The sequence below is a fragment of the Vidua chalybeata genome, chromosome 6, assembly GCF_026979565.1.
Source record: "Vidua chalybeata isolate OUT-0048 chromosome 6, bVidCha1 merged haplotype, whole genome shotgun sequence".
Taxonomy (NCBI): Eukaryota; Metazoa; Chordata; class Aves; order Passeriformes; family Viduidae; genus Vidua; species Vidua chalybeata.
In genome coordinates, this window is record NC_071535.1 from 32,998,307 (window position 1) to 33,012,249 (window position 13,943).

A 13,943-nucleotide genomic window follows, 5' to 3' on the forward strand; every position below is an offset into this window, starting at 1 on the left:
CTGACGGGGCAGGGCCGGGGGCGCGGGGGTGTGGGGCCATGGCGGGCCGCGGCTCCGCGTCCTCGGAGCACCTGGAGCGGCTGCACGAGATCTTCCGCGGGCTGCACGGAGACCTGCGGGGCGTCCCCGATCGGCTGCGGGGCAGCGCGGCCGGTGAGGCGGGGAGGGGGAGTGGACGTTCGTCGGGACACGGGCGGGGCCGCGGTCCCTCCGGCCGGAGGTGCCCCGCCGGCTGCGGGGCTGTGGCAGGAGTGTTCGGGTGCTTCTCATTAGACAGGCGTGTTTGAGCAGCTGGGAAGGCAGTGTCCCTTCAGGACTTTGTGTGGGGGGCTTTGCGGTTGTAGGGATTGGGGACGTCGCTTCTGGTAGGTGCTTGCTGGGAGGAGGCGGGTGGCTCTGCCGTGTGTTGTTCTGAGCTGCTGCCATGTCCTGGTGGCTTTGCAGGTGTGTGGCTTCACTCCCCCGGAGCTCCTCTGCTCTGAAAAATTTCAACTCCGCTGGCAAGCACTGCTTGCTAGGTTCACGGCATCAGCCTCTGAGGAGGAGTCGTTATTTGGACGCTATTTCATGCTGTTTCTATTTGAACTGGAGAACAGGAGGCTCAGGGGTGACCTCCTCACTCTCCACAGCCACCTGAAAGGAAGCTGCAGCCAGGTGGGGGTCGGCCTCTTCTCGCAGGCAACCAGTGACAGGACAAGATGACAAGTCTTAAGCTGCACCAGGAGAGGTTAAAGTTGGACATTAGGAAGAATTTCTTCACAGAAGGGGTGATTAGACATTGGAACGAGCTGCCCAGGGAGGTGGTGGAGTGACCCTCCCATGGAGATGTTTAAGGAAGGACTGAATGTGGCAGTTAGTACCATGGTCCAGTTGACAAGGTGATGTTAGGTCAGGTTGGACTCAGTGACTGCAAAGGTCTTTTCCAGCCTAATTGATTCCATGATTCTGTAACAACTGCAGTGCTTTGGGGGTTTGGGGTTCTTGTCCCCCCTTTTTTTAATTTGCTATGTTGGATTCACATTTAAAACCTCATTGGTAGAAATAGAAGCAGTTTTTATTGTCAGAACTTCCCAGAAACGTCTGTAGATTTGTTGGAGAATCTTTGCATTTTAAATTATTGTTTTAAAAGTCTGGTTTGTGCACTATGTACTCCGAAAATAGAGAAAACCTATCGTTCTAGCCACACCAGGTTGTATTAGAAGCACAACCTGGTTTTACAGGTATTCTTTATCACACACCAGTGGGTAACATGCTCTGACAGAACACTCCTCTGTAAGGATCTGTGCTTCTGATTCAATCCTTGATACTTGACAGTGTTCTGAGAACCAGAAAGGGAAGCAATGTGACAAGGAGAATTTTGCCAGTGTCACTGAATGCCTCTGATTGAACCCTTCATATAAGAGATGTAATCTATGGCTGTTACGAGCTGCTGTAGTTCAGCTCAGGTTTTGTACCCCAGTGATGGGCAAGGACTGTCAGCCACGTTCTGCTGTAGTGTTCATTCTCCCACAGCTGATCAAGTTTATGTAAAATCATAAAAACAGTTTGTTCAGAATATACCAGTCTGCACTAGATAACACAGAGCATGAAACGCTTAACGTCCTGTTTCTTACCTGACTTTCTGTTTAATAGTGAGTTAAATTCAGGGTCACAGTCCTTGGCATCAGCATTTCCAGGAAGTTTGGTACAAGAAAGGTGTTGAAACCCACAAATGACAACTTGCAAACCTGACTTAATTTCATGAGTGGTCAACAAGGATAAAAAGCTTAAAAGAAGCAATACCTTTTCTGGTAGAAATCCTTATTTCCCTATAGAAATGAGCATGATCTGTTTTTGGTGAAGTAAAACTTAGTCAGGTCTCCTTGACACTGTGGTAGTCATGAGCAATGAATTCTGAGCCATGGACTTAAATGGAGTATTTACAGGCAACTATTTTTGCAATACTTGGGATTTTTTTCAATAGATTGTAAATAATTGCAAGTTGAATTTTCAGACATGCTAAAGAATTTGAATACAACTGTTCTATTCTTTGCTTTTTGCTAAAATCCTGGCACTATTTTTTTGAAAGTGTTTCTAAGAGAGTTTAAGATTTAGGAATTTGTCTATCTGGTAGAGTTATTCCACTCTCCTAATGTTCTTGGTTTGCTTCATGTACTTAGGAGGAGGGGAGTATATATGTTTATTTTTTTAGTTATTTGATCCCAAAATATTCAGGAGGTGATAAAAGAGACCTTGGAATACTCTTTTAAGACAATTCACATGCTCCAAAAGCAACACAGAACCTGTAGTCCTTGGGACATCTTTGAGGGGCAGAGGTTTGGAAATGCTGTTTCACTCTATATAAACAAGATGACAAATTCCTAATTCAAGAAACAACCTTTTTTTTTCCCTTCCAAATTTGTAAGAAGGGGAAACAGCCTAGATAAGTTTCAAATAATGTATTTTCCTCTCCACGAATTCAGTTAGCTGTACTTTCCAACTGAATCTCTTTCTAAGTGATTGGAAATAAGTCAGTTTAATGTTGATGAGCATGTGGGCAATGCTGCTGTGGCACAGGCACTGCTGCTGCATTCTGGAGTTCTGTCCTTGTGCTTTGAGTTGTGGTTCAATGCAGAGCGACACCAAGTGAATCTCTCAGTGTATTTTGGATACCGGCCAGATCCAGTAGAATGTTTTCAAGCCACATTGCTGGATTTCTTGTTGACCTGTAGACAAAAAGGTCTCAAGCTGCTTGGTTTACCTAAACCATTCCATGATTCTATGCCTTTTGGAAGCTGGCATTTCTTTGTCTGCCAGCCTATAAGTGCAGCATCTTATTAGTCTGCACAGGAAAAATAAAGCAGGGAAATGCTGCTTTCCCAGATCTCTGATGGGTTTCCATTACTTTGACACAACAGAGTGGGTTTAAGAGGGCATTGCTTGAATCAGATTAGTGAAATAACCTGTATGAAACAAATTACTGACTTCCAAAGGCTGTTTTTCCAGCGTTCATGTCATGATTTCACTTGTAACCCAGCTGCACAAACAATGGTGTCAGTACAAATGTATATGGTGCAAATCATGGAGGAAGTTGAGGAGAGTGTATTTAAGAACCTCTTAAGTCAGCATTTCCTCCTGAATAAATTGAGATGTGAAATTGTATTTCCTGATACCAGCTGATGTGTAATATATTAACAGTTATGATGTAGCTTAGTCTGTAATAATTCTGTGTGCTACGTGAGACCACAGCTACTTTTTAGATGATGGGTTTTAGTTCTGTCTTAAGTTCTCTACAGTTCAGATTCTGGGCTTAATCTGAATTTGAACTGAGAAGGAAAGGCTACAGCTTAGGCATGTTGTGTATGTGAGAGGAGCTATATACCAATGTTCTGAACACTTCAAGTTTTTTCCTATCTTCTGTTGAGATCTCAGTGGTTTAAAAGCTACTTCTTTTGCAGAGGACTGTTCTTACCAAAAGGCATTAGCAAGTGAGTTTTTTTTACTGTGATGATGTTTTTATAGTGTTGTATGTAATTTTGTCTTTAATTAAATTAATTGGAGGAGTTTTACCAAGATGGCAGTCTACATTTTCTGCTGCCTAGAATTTTGTTTAAGACTGAATAACACTCTTTTGAGAGAGGTGAATTAAACTAGGTGGATAGTTATCTAGATTTCTGATAGAATTTGGTTTTGTTTGCAGTACTCTACAACAGTCCTCTGGTGTTCATCTTCAGTGCTTTTGCAAGATGGCAGAACATGTGGTTTTGCTCAGTTGAGCTAAGGAAAGTTTTGGATTTAGACTTTCATTGATGGTGGATGTTAGAGAGATATGATAGTTTTTTTTAACACATGAAAAATGCATGCCTTAAGATTTTGTTTTAAAATAGAGTAACAGCAGTGAAACCCATTCTTTGGTCTCCAAAGCCCTAGGTACACAGATCTGGGTAAATTACTGTCTCAAACAACTAAAATGTCTAGTGTTGTTGGCTGATTCAAACAACTCATGTCATTCCACAAGAGGGAAGCATTTGGGCTTTAGTCTGTGAACCTGAAGTGATACCTTGGTGGCATCTTTTATCTCAGAGAACTCTGGAATGCTTATCCTGTGTACTTAGGTACTTTATGACCACAGGAATGCAGAGTGCCAGATCTGCCAGGACCTTCAGGTCTCACTTGAAAATGTAGATTGACCTGATGTTCTGTTCAAATCCAAAGTATAGTTTCAGCCAAGTGTTTCCAAAAAATAAGAAATGTATTTATGAGCTCTTTACCAATGTGTCTTTGCTGCTCTTTCACACAAAATGTTTTTCAACATGCAATTCTGTCAGTGGATATTGAAGGACAGTAGGTCAGAAAAATATTTGAAAAATTACTTCTTTTGTCTAACAGAGGCAGTGTTCAGCATTTGGAAGAGCAATTTCTGCTCTTTTGCCCCACTCCCATCTGAAAAATTGTCGTAAGAACAAGCTGTTCCCATTTCAGATAAATTTTGACCTGGTGTTCTGCAGCCAGCTGTCTGTGTCAGCTTCCTTGTTTTTAATGGATTGAGTTGGAGTTCTGTTTTCATTTCTCTATAGTTCATCTGACATACTGCTTTTACTTTCCCAGAGGAGAAGAAAAAACTGGTTCGAGAATTCGATGAGAAGCAGCGTGAAGCAAATGAGACTGTGAGTGTGAGGCTTCCAGCCTTCCTGATGGTTGAAAGACTGCTGCCTTAAAAAGGACACTGCTTACAAATGTTACATTTTATGGATCCTGTTCTGGCAGGCAGGAGTTTGATTTTTTTACTGTTTGATGATTGATCTGAGAGGTGTGTCTGTGTTTGATAAGACTGTTGTGTATACTTATATGCATACATAAATCTAGACACATATTCTTATGTGTTTTTTGAGGGGTTTTTGAATGCTCAGTTTTGATAACTGCCTTCAGTTTGTTGAAAAAAGTAGAACAGTGGAGGTGCAGTTAAAATTGCTAGAGGTTTTAGGGCAGGCATGTAGAGAATCTGCTGCCTGGGTTTTTTTATTGCCCTACTGTGTGTTTTCATGTTGGTCTTAGCCTGTCTGATCTTTCTGTAGTAATGTATAGGCTTGCTGGACAGCAGGTGATATGGAACAGCACCAAAAAAGCCACGTGACTCATCTTTTAAAGCAAGACATTATGGATTAAGCTTTCTTTTCATATTTCAGTGTGCAGTTTGTTAGGTTGTTTTTTAGTCACAGCTGAACATCATGCTTTATTCTCCTAACTTACTGGGGTTTATTGACTGGTACCTCTAGGTGATGTATGAGATGTGGAGCTCCTACTGTGAGAGCTCATGTTGGCATACAGCTTTAAGCATTTTGAATTTGTTACGACTGTCACTAGATGTTGATGTGAAAATTCATCCATCCAAAATCTTGTGGCTTGCAGATTGTAATTCCAGTTGCCAAGCCTGGATGTTCAGAGCATGAATTTAGTGCTGTGCCTACCCATGCAATAGATCTGAATGGGGAGATGGCTGAGGTACTCAACATCTTGTTTACCTCAGTCTTCAATGGTAATCTCTTTTCCCACATCTCTTGGGTTAGTGGACTGCCATGCCAGGACCGTGGGAGCAAATTCCTTCCTTTAGGGGATGATCAGGTTCATGACCACATGAGAAACCTGAACATACATATGTCAATGGGACCTGATGGGATGCATCCCAGAATCCTGAGGGAACTGGCTGATGTAGTTGCTAAGCCACTGTCCATGGCATTTGAAAAAGTCATAACAGTCAGTCCCGGTCATGCCCCACCCTGGCATCAGGGTGATGTCCCTGGATGCCCCATCCCTGGAAGTATTCAAGGACAGTATTCAACCTGGTCTAGTGGAAGGTGTCCTTACCCATGGCAGGGGTGTTGGAACAAGGTGGTCTTTAAGGTCTCTTCCAACCCAAACGATCCTATGATTCTGTCTCTGTTGCACAGATATAATAGAAAGGTGATACCCATCCTATAAATGCTTAAACTATAAGAAAGTGCAAATTTTGAAATTTAGAGTGCTATTTTAGGGGAAAAAAATCAAGCGTTTATTGAGGCGTTGTGTATCTGAAAATGCACATGGGCTCGACAGCATTGGGTACCGTGGTGTACTCAACACTAGATGGGGTGTGGGATTTAGTGTTATCCCCCTCAGCCAGTCCAACACAAACATGTGAATCCCTTCATGTGGTGCTGAGTTTTGAGTATACAGCTGCTGCTAAGAAGAGATTTGGTGCTTTAAAGAATGCATGCTTTCTTTTGTTAAAGCTGCGGGAAATGGAGGAAGAACTGAAGTACGCTCCTATGCCTTTCCGCAACCAAATGATGAGCAAAATCCGAGCCTACAGAAGAGACCTGTCCATGTTCCAGAGGGAAATGAGAAGCACAGATTTGGGATTGGGCCGTGGAAACCAAGGCGATACAAAATATGGAATCTTTGCCACAGAAAATGAACAGAGTGTAAGGATTAAATTTTATTTAGCTGTGCTATGATTGTACAAAAGCAGTATCCCAGATGCATTGTTTACAGTGTTTCTACTTTAAGCCACCTCTGTGCTTTTATAATTCCCTGTATATCCCTATGCATGTAACATGAATATCTCAGGGAGGAGAAAGAACACCTGGAACTCAGAGGAGAGCTTTTCTGTTCTAAAACAAAGATAGGAATATAATCAAAATGGAACTCCTTGAAAGCCACGCGATTAGCAATTTGCACGACATTCTGTACTGAAACTCCTCGTTTAATCATTCCACAGGCTTCCCTTCCTACAGAAGAGAAAACACAGAAGTGATACTAAAAAAAGTTAACTTACCTAGTTCTAATCTCCAAAACTTACAAAGTGTGAATCGTGCATTGTATAGGTTCTTTGGTAGAATTATTTTTTAAGCGATCTTAGTGTAAATAATTTTAAGAAAATATAAGGATTTTTCCTCCATCTAGCACTTTTTTCACTATGGTTTTGCTGCTACAATGCAAAAAGTACACCAATTTCTTGTTTACCTGATAGGTTTAGAGATATCTGAGCTAGTGAGACTGAATCTCCTTATTGTCTTCAAAGTGCTGTCATGTGTACAGAAAGTTCATGGAGGTGGGCTTTTCATTTCTCTGCCTTAGATGAGGGGGGGTTCTTTGCTTAGTATTTCCTTCTGCTGCAGCTTGGGAAATTTTTACATTTGATTCCTCTTGACTGATTATTCTAAAACCTGAGAGCAGGGTGATGGATTAGACTTTCTGAAGCTTAAGAAAACATTTTATTTTGAGCTACCTTCTGACCCCAAGGTCAGCAAACATTCCTTATCCTCTAGACCAGGCAACTGGCATGAAAAGAGGATCTTTGTTACTTAGCAGTCCATCTGTTAGTGCTGTTTGTTCCTAATCCTTTTGACTGTAAACTCTTAAAGATTTCCCTGGCAACCAACTGTGAAGTCGAAAATAAGGCTGACTTTAGATGTGAATGGAAGTAAAAGTTAGCATGTGGAAAAGAAAGGTACTATTTTCATGTAAATGTTCTTTGATGGAAAAGTAAATTGTTACAAAGACAGTTTTTTGGAACTGTTTTAACTCTTCAGTGCTGTATCCTTTTTAGAGATTTAACCAGATTTGGCCGTAATCTTACAAGGTGAACAAGGCTTGGCCAAAATTAACTGGGCTGCATCAGTTAACATAAGTATGTACAGCTAATACAAATGGATGGCCTATGGAGTCACTTTCTAACTTATTAATGTTAACAATGCTAACAAGCCCAATACTCCTGTCTTTGTGCTTTAATAGTTAAGCATCCATTATTTTTCAGACTAACCTGCAGTCACAGAGGGTGCTGCTTCTCCAGGGCACAGACAGTCTGAACCGAGCCAGTGAGAGCATCGAGCGCTCGCACCGAATCGCGGCTGAAACCGATCAGATTGGCACAGATATCATCGAGGAACTCGGGGAGCAGCGGGAGCAACTGGAACGCACCAAGAGCAGGGTAAGCAAGAAACTGGGCATTGCTTTGAAACAATCTGATGTTACTTAGTGGGAGCTGTATGCCAGTAATTTCTCTCAGAGACTTTCCTAGGCGTAGTCATCCGATTGGATATCTCTACAGACCAAATTCAGGCTGCCACATTTCTGCTTGTTCTCAGAAAAGAAAAATAATTACTGTAGAAGGGTCCAAAGCATGGTGGTTAAATGTCTGCTGCTGTGTCTGAGCAAGATGGGAGATTAGACCTATAGATCTGCTAGAAAAAATAGCATTACTGAAAAAGTTAGAGATCAGAAAATTGTTAAGGATTTGCCTTGTGACTAGTTTACTAGTTAAAGTTAAGATTTTGGAAGCAGTTAGCAAATTTTCATAATGAAAGTAAATGTAGTAGAAGAGGAATTACATAATTACTAGCTTTCCAATATTTGCAGAGAGAGAGAATATGTCAGACAAGATGTCTATTCCTCATCCTTGGTTCAAGAAGTTCTGCTTCTGCTGTGAAAGCTTCAAAAACTAGTTCACTTGTTTTGTTTACAAACACATGCAAAACTGACAATTTGATTTTTGAACTAACAAACTGTTGGGATTTTCTGTGTGTGTGCAAGGGATCCCAAGCGTAAAGCTTTTAGGTGACTGACTTCAGGGGACACAGAGTTTGGCAAATAAGCCACTCAGCCAAAACAAAAAACATACCCCTGATTTTGGGAGTTCTTTCTATTCATTGCAAGAAAGCCAGTAGCTTTTTCAGTTAAGTAGTTCTGTAATTTCAGTCAGAGTTTGATTTGTCCTGTTCCAAAATCTGGGTTAGAAAGCAGGATAGGAAATTGATCTTAAGATTTGTAGGTATAGTTTTTGTCCTTTAGCTAATAAAAAAATAGTACAGTCTTTCAGGTGTCACAGTCTCTCAACAGATAGTTCACAGAAGCATAGAATTATTTAGGTTGGAAAAGGACCCAAAGATCATTGAATCCAACTCTTAACCCACCACTGCTGTGTTCATCACTAAACAGGGTCTGTGACTTATATTGGGAGCCTCTTTGGCAATGAATTGTGGAATTGTGTGAACCACACATTCCAGCTGGAAGCAGACTTTCTTCTTTCTTGTTCTTTCATAGTGAAGATTGGAAATCTACTAAGCTCTGAATAGACTTGATAGTTTTCTTCCCAGCTTTGTCCAGTGCATCTCAGTGCAAAGAAACACAGAAGCAGTTTTGCAGTTGAGGGCAACATGTTAAACTACAGAGGAATTGTGCAGGCAGGTGTCTGTGATAAAAGTGACCTGGCTTACCCTTCATTTCCCTAGAATGTTCAGAAGTAGAATAGTGAAATCTTACCTGGAGAACAGTGGACATGCATCATGAATTGTGTCTGTGAAGCAAAACCTTTTTTTAGTTTTCTATAACCTCACTTCATTACATGTTTCTTAATAGCTGACTGGGTATGCTGGGTATTTCATTTCTGGGCAATACAAAGCTGAAATGGATTATCCATTAACAGCTCAGAGCTTGTACCCACTGGGTCACTTAGACCTCTGAGTGCAACACAGTCCTTTCTTTGATAGAACCTGAGCAGCATTTCAAACACTTTGATATGCACAAGGATGAACACATCTGTTGGCACTTTCTTCTGGTGTTAACAGAAATGAAACAATGAAAGAAGCTAATACCATTTTTCTGATATTTGTATATTAACTAAAGAGGAAGAAAGTGGTCTCAAATTGCATATCTTTGTATGTATCTAAGGGAAAGTGTACACAAAAGTCTTAATTTCTCTTTAGAAAAGAGGTAATGCTTCCAGCTGGTATTGTGGGTAGAAAACAATGTTGTGTCTCAATTTTGAGAGTACATGGTCATCCTTGGTTCTATAATTCATTGCAGTATTTCAACCCCAGCTGCTTTCACGTGCATCTTTCCAGAGTTGATGTGTGCTTGTTTAACTGATAAGTAATTTCTGTCTCTCCTCAGTTGGTGAATACAAGTGAGAACTTGAGCAAGAGTCGCAAGATTCTACGCTCGATGTCTCGGAGGTGAGTGGTGTGACTAACAGCAGCATGGAGCATTGGTGCCTGCTGGATTTAGGGGGAAAATAGAATGTCAGCTGGGACTGCAGGAAGGTTTTAGGGAATGTGTAAACAGAATGTGTGCCCACATGCAGATGCTAATTTGTGTGTTTTCCTCTCTGGTAATTGCTTAATGGAGTACAGGCTGTGGAACAGCACTGAATGTGTGCTGTTTGGTCAGGATGATGTGGGGTCTTTAACCATCCAAACCATGGTGAGGACAGAAACAAGTTACAGTGACTTGCTCATGGTGCCTTCAGATGCCACTCATTCAGGTTGGGAAAAGCTGTGCCATAAATCACTGCAGCATTAGGCAAGTTAGATGCCTGATGACACAGAGAAATCTGTTTAGCCCACACTAGTGCCCTAGAGCAGTTAGTCCTAGGCTGGCCCATGAGACACTCTGAGCCGGACCATGTACTGTTTTGATGGCTAAAACCTTGACTTCTTAAGTGGATTTGCAGTTCAGCTATATTGTTTAATTAGCCTTAAAAACCCAGTTCATAGATTGTATTCCCAGCAGGTACTTATCTCTGCACAACCTTTCCTTTATGCCCATTGCTAAAGGAAGTTGTGATAATTGCCTAGTTTTCAGTAGTAAAAGTACTTTATTATTTTGGGATTTTAGTTTTCCTTCAACAACATAGTTACAAGTAAAAGCACCACAATGAGGGTTTTTTAGCACAGGACTTCAGGTATTGTTTTCCTTTTTGCTTAACTGAAGGAGTAGGCACATATAGAGCAATGATCCGCCTTCTGTGGGACAGGGGAAGAGGAACAGAGCTACTACTGCTGAAATAGGAGATTCAGTCAGGATTTCCAGGAAAACATGAGTAGTGAACTATTGAGTTTGGCTCTTTCTGCTTAAGACCTTTTTCAAAAGCACAGTGTGGTCTTCCTGAAACAGGGAAAGTAAGATGGTGATCTGGATCTAGAATCTGCTTTCAGATTCTAGCTGAAAAAAAACCCTTGGATTTCTATTTTTTAACTCTAGAATAACCACAAATAAGTTGCTGCTGTCAATTATCATCATCCTGGAGCTGGCCATCCTAGGCGGTGTGGTCTACTTCAAGTTCTTTCGCAAGAAATGAACCTTCATGACCAAGATGAGCTTTTCCACTGATGAGGAATAGGATGGGCTATCTGCTCCCTTTGACTGTCTGAGGGTTGAACTGAGTCATGAGACAGCACATTCAACTGAAACTGTACTGACACTTGAAAGACAGAGAATGGGAGTAAAAAGAAACAGGCTTGAACTACTGGTAAGATTAATAAGAAGGTAATAAATATTTTATTCTCTCATTTTGTATATACTTAACTAAATGAATAAATCTTGCTATGTAATAAAGTAGCCACTGATCAATGGAAAAACCTAGTTTATTTAAAAATTGAGACGTTAACAGTATTTGCCAAGTGTTGACAATCTATCCACTCAAGTGCCTCAGCAGAGCTCTGTAGTGTCCAGTATATCCAACATGGATTCTTAAATCCTCACTTGCTCTTCACTGTCAGATTCATCTGGAGAGCTGGGTGTTGGGAGTTCATCAAAAGCGATGTGTGCTCCTTCCCTTGTCTGCCCAAAGCACGTTGCTATCACATCGACTGCAAGGTGAGCAGTTGCGTTCACTGCCTCTTGAGAAGCTCCGAGCAGTGGATTGACTTCAACCATGTCTACAGCCGAAAGCATTCCTGGGAAAATGATTTGCAGCTTTGTTACTCTGACAAAGGGTACAGTCTTCTGCCAGGTTTTGTTCACAGCCTTTTATTCATTGTAGCAAGTCTGGTATTTGGGTTTGTGACCTGTTCTACCCCTTCGACAAGTAAGATTGGCTCTTGAGGGATGAGGTTTGTTCTCAGATGTAAATTTGTGTTTTTAATTTGGTTTTTCCTTACATCATCACTACCTCACTCATTCATGCTTTCAGCATTCAAGAAAAATGTTTGATGTTCCATACACATTTATGAGAGGAACATTTTTTCTCCTAGTCCAAAAATAAGGGGTTATAAAATAATCTCACCTCACACTCTTTTCCATCCTGTTCATGAATATATAGACTATTGTCTGGTTGGGATTTTTTTAACCTTCTTTTACCACAAATAATATTGTTTAAACCTATTAAATAAAAACTTGATGGTAATAAGATGAAAAGTCCTCATATATTGAATCAACTGCAGTATATTTTTTGAAAGCTTGATTTGTTGGTCTTGAATCCTAGAATGGAACTTCAAACTATTTAAGAGTGTTTGCACCCATTTTTTATTCCAGATGCCCATTTTCACATCTCACCTCATGTGTTTAGGATTAAGGAACAGTATTACACATTTTTGACATTAGTTGTTAACATATTGTGTATTTTCTTTTGCTAAGCTGAAGTTGTTGATGGTTAAGATGTTTCCAACACCAAGGGAATTGCCCAGTCACAGGACTTCTTTTTCCCTTACTGAAGGCTGAATTGACTTTGCAGGCACCTTTGCTTTGACTACTCTTACTATCTATTTATACCAGAAAAACATAACCAGTATGAACTCTGGGTGGTTTGTCCTGTCTTTGCTTAGCCCCGTACTGCTGGTCAGCTCCTACCTGTGTTGTGTATTTCCTCTGTGATGTACATGCCTTCTCTGTAAGTTAATCCACCTAGAACAGGAGTCCCCGTTGCTGGAGCCAGTGAGGGATCAAAAGCATCAATGTCAAAACTCAGGTGAATTGGTCTCTGTCTCCTGAGACAGAATAAAACAAGAAAAGCAATCTTAGAGCCTTAAATTTTTTCTATGTGCAATTCTTAGTGTCTAGGCTAATCAGCAAAGTAGCATCAAGCTCCTTGAACCATGTCTCATATACATTAGAAAAGCATCTACTCAGCAAGGATTTGGTTGAAGATAAGTAGTTCAGTTCAAACCATCTTAACTGGTATTTGTCATCGTAGTGGAATGATGTAGAGAAGTGTATGGTACAATCCAGCCTTTTCTCCTTTTGTACAGAAAGCCAGAGTGAAGGCTGAAACACTCATGTGCATGGCAGCTAGAATGGAGGAAGCACTGAGCTCAAGGATTTCACTGCCAGTTCATCAAGATGAGCATTTTTCAGGTCAATACTTAAAGGCTATATCCAAACCCTGCCATGCAGCCTAGCTGCTGAAGTAGTAAAGGAAATTCTCAAAACTAAAATGTTAGTTACTTACTATATCACCTGCCAGCTGATGACAGCTTAATAAACTGGACACTGCTTGTCGCTCACATGACTTATTTAAGTGGCAGACTGCATACTTCCAACTTACTGCAGATGCTCAGTAAGGAGAAGCATCTGGATTAGCATCTTATTTACTTGGCACAGCTGCAGCTAGGAAGGGTGAGCACACCTTTAGAATACAGCAGCATGCAGCACAGTTTCTAACCTATGGGTGAGGTTACCCTTTCTAAGTGACCCTCTCCCAACTGCTAACATTATTTGCTCCCTGACCTGGTTCTCCAAACTTGAACAAAGGTCAAAGATGGCAGTAGTGAACTGCAGTAAGGGAGTGGTTAAAGTGAACTTTACCAGTCTCACCGGCACTGGCAGCTGCCATCAGGACATTGTGTGTGAGCAGTCCAAGAAGGAAGCCATCAAATGCTTCCCTCTCCCATACCAACAGCTCATTTCAAGTTACTGTCAAGTTGCTCTATGTAATTTTAAAAGTATAATGTGTATCCTGTACTCTGAGTTGATTCAAACATCTTGTCAGACTGCAGAAAATGCAGAGTTACTGAACAGAACCAAATAGTATAAAACAGAGCCACAATTGTAGTGAGTCATAACCTGTCTCAGCCATCTGCCCATCACTGTGAAATGGTTCCAGTGCTGAGACTTCCCTATGTACTGGACACTGGCACAGTTCTGTATGGCCGCCTTACAGCAAGTGACCTTCACTTTAAATAACTTTCAGGAAAGCAGATGTTCAACAA

General features: G+C 41.0%; 2 protein-coding genes across 2 annotated transcripts in view; one reads left to right on the forward strand and one right to left on the reverse strand.

The window, feature by feature from the left end:
• VTI1B (vesicle transport through interaction with t-SNAREs 1B) lies at positions 1-11,375 on the forward strand. The gene is made up of 6 exons (XM_053944445.1): positions 1-153; positions 4,588-4,646; positions 6,249-6,440; positions 7,775-7,948; positions 9,910-9,971; positions 10,999-11,375. The coding sequence occupies exons 1-6, from the start codon at positions 39-41 to the stop codon at positions 11,093-11,095; spliced, it is 699 nt and encodes a 232-aa protein (XP_053800420.1). The 5' UTR covers positions 1-38; the 3' UTR covers positions 11,096-11,375.
• Positions 11,364-13,943, reverse strand: part of ARG2 (arginase 2) — a 20,289-nt gene continuing 17,709 nt past the window's right edge. Inside the window, exons 7-8 of the mRNA XM_053944444.1 lie at positions 12,586-12,722; positions 11,364-11,693 (exon numbers count right to left, since the gene is read on the reverse strand). Of these exons, the coding sequence (XP_053800419.1) occupies positions 11,488-11,693; positions 12,586-12,722 (343 nt within the window). The 3' untranslated portion in view covers positions 11,364-11,487. The remainder of the gene's footprint in view (positions 11,694-12,585; positions 12,723-13,943) is intronic.

Excerpts from the sequence above, each read along its gene's own strand:
- VTI1B (XM_053944445.1), top strand. The coding sequence starts at position 39 with ATGGCGGGCCGCGGCTCCGCGTCCTCGGAGCACCTGGAGCGGCTGCAC. Across the intron at positions 4,647-6,248 it reads AGCGTGAAGCAAATGAGACT|CTGCGGGAAATGGAGGAAGA; the intron begins GTGAGTGTGAGG and ends CTTTTGTTAAAG. Across the intron at positions 9,972-10,998 it reads CTACGCTCGATGTCTCGGAG|AATAACCACAAATAAGTTGC; the intron begins GTGAGTGGTGTG and ends TTTTAACTCTAG.